Raw genomic sequence first — 14,313 nt, forward strand, 5'->3', positions numbered from 1 at the left:
GAATCGCAGCATGCCAGGCCTCCCTGTCCATCACCAACTCGCGGAGTTCACTCACACTCACATCCATCGAGTCAGTGATGCCATCCAGCCATCTCATCCTCTGTCGTCCCCTTCTCTTCTTGCCCCCAATCCCTCCCAGCATCAGAGTCTTTTCCAATGAGTCAACTCTTCGCATGAGGTGGCCAAAGTACTGGAGTTTCAGCTTTAGCATCATTCCTTCCAAAGAAATCCCAGGGCTGATCTCCTTCAGAATGGACTGGTTGGATCTCCTTGCAGTCCAAGGGACTCTCGAGAGTCTTCTCCAACACCACAGTTCAAAAGCATCAATTCTTCAGCGCTCAGCCTTCTTCACAGTCCAACTCTCACATCCATACATGACCACAGGAAAAACCATAGCCTTGACTAGACGGACCTTTGTTGGCAAAGTAATGTCTCTGCTTTTGAATATGCTATCTAGGTTGGTCATAACTTTCCTTCCAAGGAGTAAGCGTCTTTTAATTTCATGGCTGCAGTCTTCATCTGCAGTGATTTTGGAGCCCAGAAAAATAAAGTCTGACACTGTTTCCACTGTTTCCCCATCTATTTCCCATGAAGTGATGAAGACCCTTTACTCTTCTTTATATTCTCCTCCTTGGAAATCTCATGCAGGACAATGACTTTAAATAGCAACTCTATTCTGATAGGGCTTCCCAGATGGTACAGTGGTAAAGAATCTGCCTGCCAACGTAGGAGACACCAGAGACATGGGTTTGATCTCTGAGTCAGGAAGATCCCCTGGAGTAGGAAATGGCAGCCCGTTCCAGTATTCCTGCCTGGAAAATTCCATGGACAGGGGAGCCTTGGATGCTACACTCAATGGGTTGCAAAGAGTCAGACATGCCTAAGAACACACATATATACTCTGAACTTCCCTGGTGGCTCAGATGGTAAAGCCATCTACCTCCAATGTGGAAGACCTGGGTTCAATCCCTGGGTTGGAAAGATCCCCTGGAGAAGGAAATGGCAACCCAGTCCAGTACTCTTGCCTGGAAAATCCCATGGACAGAGGAACCTGGTGGCTACAGTCCATGAGGTCGTAAAGAGTTGGACACGACTGAGCAACTTCACTTCACGTGTGACTTCACTTCACATATATACTCTGATAACCCTCAAAACCATGTCTTCAACTTTGACTTCTCCACTCAACTCCAGAAAGACATAATCTGCATGGACAACACCTCTACTTCAATCTCTAAAAAATCATCTTATACTTGAGATGGGAGTTATTGATTCCCTTCGGCCCCCCAAAACAAACTAGTTCCAGTCTTTACCAACTCCATGAGTGTAATTTCCATTCAGAGCCACAGCAGGTTATTGAACATGTGGGCAGAACACGAGCAACACAGTCAAGGCGTCGGACACAGCTTAGCGACTGAACAATAACAATAGTGTATGTTAGCCCCACTTTGAGTAAACCCATCGAGTTGCTCACACTAAAAACAAAGGTATCACCCTTGAGTTCTCTCATAACCTGCCTGTTGACACCATTCGCTAATCCACTGATCTACTATGCAACTGCATCTAGGTTCAGCCACCATCTTCTCCATCCTAAATCGGCACAGCAGCCTGCAAACTGGCTTCACACTGACCCTTTGTTGTTGTTCAGTCACTAAGTCGTGTCTGACTATTTTTTGGTCCCGTGGACAATAGCCTCCCAGGCTCCTCTGTCCATGGGATTTCCTAGGCAAGAATACTGGGGTGAGTTGCTATTCCCTCCTCCAGGGGATCTTCCCAACCCAAGGAAGTCTCCTGCCTTGGCAGGCAAATTCTTTACCCCTGAGCCACCCAGGAAGCCCCCACAGGGACCCTCCTGTCCCTTAAAAATCACCTAGCAGCAAGATTGTTTTTATGGTAAAGGACACCACACCTTTTTCTCCTGCTCAGACTCCTCTAATGGCTTCCTGGTACACCCAAACACGTACCCTTAGTTTACAAGCTCTGTAAGGACCTGGCCTTTGCCAACTCTACTTTCTGGCCTCAGTCACTCCACTACAGTCATCCTGGGGACTTTCTGTTCCTCAACAGTGACACACCACTAGATTTTTTTTTTTTTTAATGCACACTGGTGTTGCACTAAATGAATTTTGTAAAAAAGAAAAATGCATTTTGTAATGAACCCAAGATGGGAAAAAAATTAAAGTTCCATACCTTCATGTTACTGAAGTTCTTCTTGTATGTGTCTCGTTTCTGGAAAAGAGCAGCTGCAAAGGGTGAAACTTGTAGACCCATCTGTGACATGCACTCGGTTTCTCTAAATAAGGTTAGTATCTGAGGATCAAAGTTTACAAACAGTTCCCCTGTGCCAGGAGCCTTCACCAATAAAGAAGCCTCAAGTCCTACATGAATTTCTTCAGTCTGTGAGGAAAGAGCAACATTACTATTATTAGAGAGTTCAGTGCATATAACGGGGTATCAAACTCACCCTTTTCTGGGAATAAAGATCATTGTGTGTCCTTTCATGGGTTTGAGCTTCGCAAACTAAGGACAATGGGGTCTCTTACTCTTTTCCTAACTTCACTTTTAGGTGGGAAAAGAAAGCCTTAAAACTCTTGGTGGTAATGTACAGTTAGTTCAACAAAATGCGTTGGTCATGAATCTGTTGTATTTGGTAAGTGGATACTGCAGTAGAGATGACTTCTCAAAAGTCACTTTGCTCCCTGACACCTTCATGCCAACTCAGTTGTTTTTCCTAATAAAAGTTTCAAGAAACCTACTTAACTCAGTTTTCATTTATCTAGAAAAGCAATGAAAAACACTACAGAGACATCTGTTATTGATTCAGACATCAAAAGTTGAACTAGGAAAGTGAGATACCATTTTAGAGGCCTTGTTAGGCTGAATTTTATCCTCCAAAATACTTCCTGCCAATCTACCAAGAAATACAAGTGTTGGTAGGGTATGAAATATAATTGGATTAACCCAGTATGACCAAATAAAAATTAAAACTTTGCTTAACATGCATGCTGGTGTTTATGGACACTTAATGGAGAAAAAAGGAGCTTAGTGGAAAAACAAAAAAAGAAATACCAATCAACCAGGTAAAGAAAGCAATAAACAAGATCTTCTTCCTTAGGAGTTTATAAATTAAATAAAAATAAGTTTCTGTTACCTGGCTTTATGATTTTTTTCCAAAATTAAAAACTATTATCCTTCATGAACATATTATACTCTTTGACTGATTACTTGCAGTCAACCAACCCTGTCTTATAAAATAGACACAAAGTCAACTTTCCACAGGAGTAAAACTGCCTAAGGTAGTAGAGGATTCCCCATGGATCTGACAGTGGCAGCATCATCGTAGCGTTAAGTCAGACTCACTTGTTGAAGCCACGCCCTGTGGTAGAGAACCTCAAACTCCAGGAGGACCTTGGCCACCCTGTTGTAACTGCGAATCACTGGCTTCGCTTCCGCAGTCCGGAGCACGGATGGGTGCTTCTGAAAAAGCTGCATTGGTTGCTGAATCCTGTGGAAGAGCTGCCGGGCCCACAGAATCTTCCCAGCAATGGGAGGCTGGTCTCGAGCCAAAGGTGGGTCGTTTTTCTGCTTTGTATACAGCTTCGAGATCATATCAATGTCAGCCCCGTAGTTTTCAAGGATACGCTGGTACTTGTCATCAATACCAAGATTAGGTATGTTCAATCTGTTATTTTTTTTTTAAGTGAAAGGCTTGAATTAATGGGATGATATTGAGAACTTCTGTCTATTAAGACTAATTTTAAAACATATGCTGACATATTTATTATCTTTTTAACTGCATGCCAGGAGACTTGGTATCTTGTCTTTTCATTATTGTTTAGATCTAAATATATTTAAATTTCTAGGAGTTTTTTTATCCAAAAGAGGAGACCTAAAAGTTCTAAGCATACGTTTTTGAGGTCTAATTTAATTGCATTGTGGTTAAAAAACTTGGTCCATATGATAATGGGTATTTGAAATTTTTAATTCATTTTTTATGGTCTATTCCATAGTTATTCTTCATAAATATTGTTGTATGGAACCTATATATGTCCTGTAAGTGAAACTTGAAAATTACATTTTTATATTTTTACTAATTTTTTGTCCTATCAATACATAAAAGAACTACCTTGAACAGCCTATATATATATATATATATATATATATATATATATATATATGCTGATGGAAGAGAATGAAGTATTTACTTGCATGGTAAAAAAGCAAAATGGGCAGTCCAATGGTTAAAACTTCCCTTTCCAACACAGGGGGTGTCAGTTCAATCCCTGCTTGGGGAGCTAAGATCTCACAGGCCTCCTGGCCCAAAACCAAAACATAAAACAGAAGCAACATTGCAACAAATTTAAGGTTTGTTAGTTGTTCAGTCATGTTCAACTCTTTGTGATCCCACGGACTGTGGCCACCAGGCTCCTCTGTCCATGGGATTCTCCAGGCAAGAATACTGGAGTGGGTTGCCATTTCCTTCTCCAGAGCATCTTCCCGACCCAGGGAGTGAACTCCGCTCTCCCCCATTACAGGCAGATTGTTTACCATCTGAGCCATAAGGGAAGTCCAAATTCAATAAAGATCTTAAAACAAAATTATAAAAAAAAAAAAAAATGGAATCAGCCCATCAATCATATGGCAATAGAGTGGCTGTGAGCTTTTTTTGTTTTGTTTTGTTTTGTTTTTTATGTCTCGTGGGATCTTAGTTCCCTAGCCAGAAAGTGAACCTGGCCCTTGGCAGTGAGAATGCAGAGTTCTAACCACTGAACCGCCAAGGAATTCCCTGAAGTGTTTCAGTTTTTTTTTAAATAGTATCAATCCTTAAAACCTAGTCAAAACTATTGGTAAGAGTTTCTTCAAATTACTTAAACATTAACTGCTATTGTGATAGGCAGTCACAAGGTACTTCAAAGCTGAGAGGAAATAAACCCGTAATCCTCTGAAGAACTTAAATCTGTGGTCTTGTTATTCAGATTGTCAAGAGAGGATTTTCTTCCCATTAGAGTATGAAATAATAATAACAATAATAATGTAGGCTAAACTATGTTCATATTATCCCAATTTGGAAAACAGAACTTAGAAGTCTTTCAAATTTTTACCTTTCAAATCTCTTTAACATACTTAGAGCTTGATTTGTGTTTTGAATCTTTTCAAATGTAGCATCCATGAACTTCTGCAACTCTTTCTGAAACAGAATGAAGTCTGACAATGAACAATGGGTTAACATTGCAAAGAAATCCTATTTAGCAACAAGATAAAAGAGTTCCCCATTCTCTACAAACACGCACCCTACAGGACAAAATACAGCAGCAGATGTAATGCTCATCTAAGCTTAAAGGAAGATAAATGTCCAGAAGCCAGACAAAGAGGGCCTTGAGAGCCAGAGCAGTCAGGGGGTTGGCGCAGGACCCAGGGATACTGGGCCATGTATTTCTACAGCAAACATCATGTCTTAGGACCAGGAAATCTTCCTGAACTGAAGAATTGTACAGTTAGCCTACCTAACTAAACCCTCAGAGGTTATCACTATATAAAAGTATCCAAGTATAAACTGTGCAGAACTAGAGCATTCACAACGCTTCCACTCCCTCCCTTTAATTTATACAAAGATACACAAATAGCCAACAAGCACATGAAAAGATGCTTAGTATCTCTAGTTATTGTGCTCAGTAGCTAAGTCATGTCCGACACTTTGTGATGCTGTGGACTGTAGCCCAGCAGGTTGCTCTGACCATCTCTCTAACTTGCTACTGCTACTGCTAAGTTGCTTCAGTCGTGTCCGACTCTGTGCGACCCCATAGACGGCAGCCCACCAGGCTCCCCCCTCCCTGGGATTCTCCAGGCAAGAACACTGGAGTGGGTTGCCATTTCCTTCTCCAATGCATGAAAGTGAAAAGTGAAAGGGAAGTCACTCAGTTGTGTCCGACTCTAGCGACCCCATGGACTGCAGCCTACCAGGCTCCTCCGTCCATGGGATTTTCCAGGCAAGAGTACTGGAGTGGGGTGCCATTGCCTTCTCCGTCTCTCTAACTTAGGACACAGTAAATCTTTATGGGGCTTCCCTGGTGCCTCAGATGGTAAAGAATCCACCTGTCCTCCTTATAAGTGTATATTATCATATGTGAAAAAAATCTCCAGTCCAGTTTCAATGCATGAAACAGGTTGCTCAGGGCTGGTGCACTGGGATGACCCAGAAGGATGGGACGGGGAAGGCGGTGGGAGGGGGGTTCAGGATGGGGAATACATCTACACCCATGGTTGATTCATGTCAATGTATGGCAAAACCAATACAATATTGTAAAGTAATTAGCCTCCAATTAAAATAAATAAATTTATATTAAAAAATAAGTTCTCTAGGACTTGTTTGGAACATGTCAACTTATCTTTGAAGCCTCACTTGCTGGTACAATATCAGAATATTATACTTTTATAATTAGTCATTTTAGCCACTATTTGCCATTTTTAAGATATATTCATTACTTTGTTCTAACATATATGTACTTATATTTCAATCATGTTACATGTCAGATGCGATCTTTAAGGGCCAATCAACTCTATCTACTTCTGTACCCATAACCTACAGCATAGAAGCCTAATATGCATTTAATGTACAGTCAATGCATGTTTCAGTTAAGTTCAGTTCAGTTCAGTCGCTCAGTCGTGTGCCGACTCTTTGAGACCCCATGAACTGCAGAACGCCAGGCCTCCCTTCCATCACCAACTCCCGGAGTTCACCCAAACCCATGTCCATTGAGTCGGTGATCCCATCCAACCATCTCATCCTCTGTCGTCCCCTTCTCCTCCTACCCTCAATCTATCCCAGCATCAGGGTCTTTTCAAATGACTCAGCTCTTTGCATCAGGTGGCCAAAGTTTTGGAGTTTCAGCTTCAGAATCAGTCCTTCCAATGAATATTCAGGACTAATTTCCTTTAGGATGGACTGGTTGGATCTCCTTGCAGTCCAAGGGACTCTCAAGAGTCTTCTCCAACACCATGGTTCAAAAGCATCAGTTCTTAGGCACTCAGCTTTCTTTATAGTCCAACTCTCACATCCATACATGACCACTGGAAAAACCATAGCCTTGACTACATGGACCTTTGTTGGCAAAGTAATGTCTCTGCTTTTCAATATGCTGTCTAGGTTGGTCATAACTTCTCTTCCAAGGAGTAAGCGTCTTTTAATTTCATGGCTGCAATCACCATCTGATGGCAGTGATTTTGGAGCCCAGAAAAATAAAGTCAGCCACTGTTTTCACTGTTTCCCCATCTATTTGCCATGAAGTGATGGGACCAGATGCCATGATCTTAGTTTTCTGAATGTTGAGCTTTATGCAAACTTTTTCACTCTCCTCTTTCACCTTCATCAAGAGGCTCTTTAGTTCTTCACTTTCTGCCATGAGGGTGGTATCATCTGCATATCTGAGGTTATTGATATTTAATTACATTACATTAATTTATTTACATAATTAATTTAATGACAATGCATGTTTAATTACAATAAATCTAGTTCTTATGCTTTGCTATCATATCCATAATTATCTTTCTTTTCCATTTTTTCTTAAAACAAACATTTCATTGTGTCATTTAGTTTATGTGCCATTTAAAGTAAAAGCTGTGATTTTTTCCAAATCTGATGTCCTAATATATGTGGGAATTGGATGTGATTTTCTTAAAGGTTCGGTTCAGTTCACTCAGTCGTGCCCGACTCTCTGCAACCCCGTGGACTGCAGCACTCCAGGCCTCCCTGTCCATCACCAACTCCTATAGCTTACTCAAACTCATGTCCATTGAGTCGGTGATGCCATCCAACCATCTCATCCTCTGTCATCCCCTTCTTCTCCTGCCTTCAATCTTTCCCAGCATCAAGGTCTTTTCAAATGAGTCAGCTCTTCGCATCAGGTGGCCAAAGTGTTGGAGTTTCGGCTTCAACATCAGGTTATACTCCATTTTTTTAAAGGTTATACTCATTTATAGTTATTGCAAAATATTGGCTATATTCCCCATGTTGTACAATATTATCCTTGTAGTTTATTCTATACCTAATAGCTTCTACCTCTTAGTCCCCTACCTCTACCTTGCCTCCCCTTCCCTCGCCCCACTGCTAGTAAGTAGGGAAATTGTTCTCTATATCTATGAATCTGCTTCTCTTTTCTTATATCCACTAGTTTACTGTGTTTTTTAGATTCCATATATAAGTGATATCACGCAGTTGTGTTTCTCTGCCTGTCCTACTTCACTTAACAGAGTCTGATGGTGGTAGTGGTGGTTTAGCAGCAAAGTTGTGTCTGACTCTTTGTCACCCCTTGGACTGTAGCCCTCCAGGCTCCTTTGTCCATGGGGATTCTCCAGGCAAGAATACAGGAGTGGGCAGCCATTCCCTTCTTCAGGGGATCTTCCTGACCCAGAGATCAAAGCTGCAGCTCTTGCATTGCAGGCGGGCATTTTTCCACTGAGCCACCAGGGCCTAGTTCTTACCACAAATCATACAGTAATCCAGCAAACATCCTTTGGTCTCCAGTTATATAAAGTCCCATCCGCTAGGGCCTGGAGACATAGATAGGAATGAACACAGTTCCTGCCCTCGAGGTGTTCACCATCTACCTGCATCCAGCATACAAACTCCTCCAGTGCTGTGCGATCAGAAACTGCTAGGACACACACAGAAAGACGACGAATCAACACTGACCATGACGCACACACTCAGGATCTGCCGTTGCTCATCCATTTCCCATGAGAGATCAAGATCCACAGATCTCATGTCTGAGTCAGCCCCCAAAGAGCTCATTGCTTATATTATTACAAGCGCTCTATCTTTCCATCACCTGAAATTTGTCTTGTAAAATAATGGTTAAAAACCTGAATCAAGATGGTGGGACACATGTACACCCATGGCTGATTCATGTTGATATATGGCAAAAACCGCCACAATATTGTAAAGTAACTGGCCTCCAATTAAAATATATAAATTAATTTTAAAAAATTGTAAACCAGTAAAAAAAAAACAAAACCTGAATCCTAGAGCCAGACTGCCTACCAGTCAACACCTCTGTGACTGTGGGAAAGTCACTTAACTTCACCATGCCTCAGTTTCCTCCTTTCCAGAAACAGTGTAATAAGAATACACACTTTATCAGATTATTGTGAGTATTAAATGAATTAACACCTATAAAGTGCCTAGAACAGACCTGACATACAGAACTAGCAAGTTTTATTATAATGCCTTCTACACTGAACCCATCCTTCCAAAAATGACTCAGAGCTCTTTCTCCCTTGAAGTGTACAAGCGTATTTCAAGCCAAAATTTCTGGAAAAGAAGGAACAGAACAGCCATTTTCATTTTATCGTCAGAAAACATGGGAAGAAGTCTGCACGTTGATTAAGGTGGACATCCATTAGTGTGTCTCCCAAACTTACCCTCCCTGGCTCTTCTCATCTGGTAATAAATACACCCAGCCATGCCAGGGGGTCCCACGCCCTCTGCATTTACCATATGACCCCACAGTAATGAGGCACAACACTGGAACGCTGACCAACCCAACCCGTCCTTAGACATTGGGAGCTAAGAGTGGGTCCATGGCATGTCCTCAGAAGCTTCTGATGGCCGTAACCTGCTCCTGTGCGCTGACCTGCAGTGACCGGAGAGAGTGGGGAAAGCAGGAGGAAGGGAAGGAGAATGAAGAGAACAGGGCTTTAAGACCAAGTCGGGTCAAGGTGCTGAGTCAGCCCTGGTACCACCGTTTCAAGGCCAGCTAGTCTCCTGCCTTTGGGATCCGCCGAACATCAATGACCATTTGCTCAAGCTATCATTGGTCATAATCACTGCTATAAAGTAACAAACGGAAACTAATTTCTATATTCTAATAACACTATGTTTCAACAGAGGATAACAGTTAATTTTCTAAGATCTAAAATGAAACACATGCAGAAATCTGTGATTACAGCTCGTTATCCAAAGCTGTATTTATGAACCTTTAATCCAGGAGAAAGAACCTTCAATTATTCATCTGAAATCATAAAATGCAGGCCAAGCCCGCTATCGGTCACCTCCGTGATGAAGATGCCTCTTCCTTCTGAATGGGTAATGATTAGCAGCATGACACAGAATGGAAAAAGTAAACACCAGACTGTCAACAGGAATGTTATTATACAACCTACATGAAGGTCATTAATCTGCTTGCAAAACTCTTCATAATCCTGCTCAAATTCCATTTTCCGCTGGTCTAAGAAATTATACTCCTTTTTCTTTATGGTGGCAACAATACCCTGAAATAGAAGGAAACAAATAAGACAATATTTCAATGTTCTTGCATTATTTACCTAAATATGACCTTTAAATATACAGCCTGTGCAATCATTCCCCAAAAATCAACTTCAGAGAAGCCTTACTTCTTTAATCATTCTCATTGCATCATGCATATTATAGGCAGTATAATGTTGCCTGGTGCATTCAGAGAAACCACTTGGAAGCATTTTCATGAGACTTTATGTATTCTTGAAGAAAAGAACTAATACAATTACGTAAAGTTTAAAAATTAAATAAAATTTAAAAAAAATAAAATAAATAAAAACCACATCTGAAAAGTGGATGTTCTATCTAAAAATTTCTTACAAATTACATCTGAAATAATAAAAAAGAAGCCTAAAGTAGAATTTGCTAAAATATTTTTCATTAAAAAGTTTGTCTTCTCAGAAAATAGACTTTAACAGAATGCAAACAACTTAGGAAGAGTGCAATTATATTATAGTAGCTACAGGTCAAGAGCTACCTTCCAAGCTTCAAATGTCCTAAATAAAATATCAGACCACAATCTACCATTTAAAGAATCTCTAGAATTAATTGCTTCCTCCTGCCCTGCAAAGCTGCAATCTGTTACTATAAGAGTACAGATTAGGAAACTCATCTTCTAGAAAATACTATTATCTGAAGTTTTGTTTGCTCTGAATAATGAGCTCTAATGCTCTGTGATCATTCTTAACCAGGTACTAAGCCATTCTCAAACTTGGGTGCCCACACTGTTGACAGAGGCGTATAATTTTTATGAAGAACATTGGACCAGCTTCCACAAATGCTTCTTCAAAGCCATTTCCATTTAAACATCAACTCAAATCTCTCAATAGACAAAAGTGCCTAAGTTGCATAAATTCTTGAACCAAGTTTACTACTGTGTATATAGTTCATAATTGTATAATCAAGTTTACAATTGTGTATACAGTTGTATATACATACAACTGTATGTACATATATATTCACACAGTAGTGCTGTGTGCAGTACTTAGTCATTCAGTCATGTCTGACTCTCTGTGACCCCATGGACTGCAGCCCGCCAGGCTCCTCTGTCCATGGGGATTCTGCCATGCCCTCCTCCAGGGGATAGTCCCAACCAACTGAGACACCAGGAAGGCCCCAAAAATACAGGCTGCAGGTTGGTGATGGTGGTTTAGTCACTAAGTCATGTCTGATTCTTGTGACCCCATGGCCTGTAGCCTGCCAGGCTCCTCTGCCTATGGGATTCTCCAGGTAAGAATACTGGAGTGGGTTGCCATTTCCTTCTCCAATATATGTATATGATTGCAGGTGTATATATACATATATAATTGTGTATATAAAATATATGTGTACAATTGCATGTGTATATGTGTGTGTGTGTGTGTGTATATATATGTGTGTGTATATATATATATATATATATGTGTGTGTATATATATATATATATATACATGGAAATAGCAACCCACTCCAGTATTCTTGCCTGGAGAATTCCTTGGACAGAGGAGCCTGGTGGGCTACAGTCCATAGGATCACAAAGAGTTGGACATGACTAAGCACAGCTTTCAATTTTATACATATACACACAATTATATATAATATGACTATATATATATAATGATACCCATCATGTTACAGGAAGTGTATAAAAGAAACATGGAAAAGCTATATTCCTACATTTTAAGATGATATTTTAAAGGATTTGGGGCCCTTAGAAAATTCTACTCTATAACTGGATTTAATGGTCCACTTAAAAATATTGAGTAAATAAGCTGTGCAACCATGACCTTTAAACCAACTAATCAAACTCAACCTACTAAATCATTTACTTGTCAGATATTTATTGCACATCCATTATATGCCAGTGAACTCTGCAGATACAGGAATGAGTAGAACAAAGAAATATCCCCACACTCAGGAGCTTTTATATCTTCCGTGGGGGAAAGGGAGATCTAGGTTTATCACAAAAAATGAACAGGATAGTTTCAGAGAGTGATAAGTAACATGACATAAAGTGACATAAAACAGAGATTGAGGAAAACTTAACTGAGAGGGTATTTAATCAAGATCTGGAGGACAAGGAGGAAAGAATCATCTGATGATTCAGAGGCAGAACTTTCCAGAAGAAAGGCTCTGCAAGGCCAAAGGTGGACTGCGGTGGCCTTTCCTGTGTCCAGAGAACACGGAATGAGGAGACTAGGAGCAGGGGAGGCAGCCAGAGGGGTGCACAGGACCCTGAAGCCATACAAGGAGCCTCAGTGTCATTTCCATGGCCACCATTTTGAGCTTCTTCCATTGGCTGTAACATACAAAAATCTCACCTTACACTTTCACAAACCATCTACATTTTATCTCACTACATTCTGATACATCCACTTGAGATTTTGAAAGCAATTTTTCTTCCCAGTATTTTATCAGATTAGAATAGCCTTTATCTGCATTTGGCTGTACAGTTCAATTTCTCCTTCAAAAATAAACTTTGAAATATGCTCCCAAGTTTATTTTTTCATTAAGAATGAAAACTAATTAGATTCCAAACTGAAATACAAATGGATATAGTCCATCTCTGTCCTGCACAACTGTCAGTTTCAAAGAATAGATTATCCACCTTGCAGATTACATACAGCTCAGCTAAAATATTTCCTTGCAGATTACATACAGCTCAGCTAAAATATTTCCTGGTAGGAAGAAAAGGTTTTTCTTTGTCTCCCTGAATCTGATATACTCAGGAAACGAAAAAATTCCTTATATTGACCTAAACTGTTAGAGGAGAAAAATCAATGAATGACAGTAAACTATATGATCCTTTTAAAATTCAAGGACAAAAAGAAAAATTAAGGTTTAGTGTCACTGTCCCCAAACAAGAAAAAACCTGACTATATTCATTAGTTTTTAACATGAATCCATATAAAATGCTTAACTGCAAATATAATCAGATATCACTCAGAATTCAGTGTCAACTAGAGCCTAACACAGTATATGCTTGATTAAATATTTCTTATATGAATAAATGAAATAATAAGTTATATTTAAACATTTTTCTTGTGCTACTAATGAAAACGCTTTTACTAATGATGATTAATTTTAGACTATTGGAAAGTCATTCTTATAATCACATACCTGGAAAGAATATATTAGCATCATTGCACAATTCTCAAATAAATTTAACTGCTTTATTGTTTAAGGGCCATAAGCTTATCTTTTGCATTAGAGACTGATAATTTGAAGCATTCTAAATAGTCATTTGCATAAAAACATTAAAATTTTATTCCTGGATAAAGGTAGCAAATTGTGTTTTGAAGTACAGTACCTGGTATTTAGTGATCATGTTTTCCAGCCCTTCAATTTTAGAATCTTGCAGTACTGAGTATATCTTGAAGGTTGTAAAAATATCCATTATCTTGGCAAGACGTCTGTGGAAAGTTTCAAATTTTCCAAAAATATACATCTCACTGAATTCAAATTGTTTTTCACTTGGATTTTGTTTAAGCTTTTGTTTTGTCTTGTGAAAGCAGTGCTGGTATTCCTTAAAATTAAAAACCAAAATACAAGAAAGGGAACACAACAAAGACATCAGCCTTATTCTCTTAAGTGAAGGTGGTAGCAAATTTAGGGTAGAATTACAAAATCTTTCCGTTTCATACCTCTGGAGCAACTCACTCATCAACCTGGGATGTCATCTTTTCCTGACCCCTAACCTAGAAAACTCCTTTTTTTTTTTTTTTTTTTTACCATGAGGCATGCAGAACTTCTCCGACCAGGGATTGAACCTGTGCCCCCTGCACTGCAAGCTTGGAGTCTTAACCACTGGACCACCAGGGGAGTCCAAACTCCTAACTGTTCATAATACAACTCAAAGATGCAGCCTTTCCACCTGCGTCTCACTGTGTCAGGAGAAGCCTAGCTCTTCATCTAGCTCCCTGTTTGTCTATAAGAAGCTTAAGGAAAATGACTTTATCTTTGTATATCTAGTACTTGTGTGGTGTTGGGACATAGAAGGTCCCCTAAAGGGTAAAGTAAGTGAATAAATTTGTGGGGCTGATTTA

The 14,313-nt window shown here is 39.8% G+C and overlaps 1 protein-coding gene across 1 annotated transcript in view; it reads right to left on the bottom strand.

Moving 5' to 3' along the window:
• Positions 1 to 14,313, bottom strand: part of DNAH5 (dynein axonemal heavy chain 5) — a 330,796-nt gene that overhangs the window by 233,222 nt on the left and 83,261 nt on the right. Inside the window, exons 11-15 of the mRNA XM_086361232.1 lie at positions 13,578 to 13,793; positions 10,156 to 10,263; positions 5,100 to 5,185; positions 3,358 to 3,679; positions 2,188 to 2,394 (exon numbers count right to left, since the gene is read on the bottom strand). Of these exons, the coding sequence (XP_086217358.1) occupies positions 2,188 to 2,394; positions 3,358 to 3,679; positions 5,100 to 5,185; positions 10,156 to 10,263; positions 13,578 to 13,793 (939 nt within the window). The remainder of the gene's footprint in view (positions 1 to 2,187; positions 2,395 to 3,357; positions 3,680 to 5,099; positions 5,186 to 10,155; positions 10,264 to 13,577; positions 13,794 to 14,313) is intronic.

This window comes from Bos grunniens, chromosome 20, assembly GCF_055505025.1.
Source record: "Bos grunniens cultivar Pamir isolate PY7600 chromosome 20, Bosgru_T2T1.0, whole genome shotgun sequence".
Taxonomy (NCBI): Eukaryota; Metazoa; Chordata; class Mammalia; order Artiodactyla; family Bovidae; genus Bos; species Bos grunniens.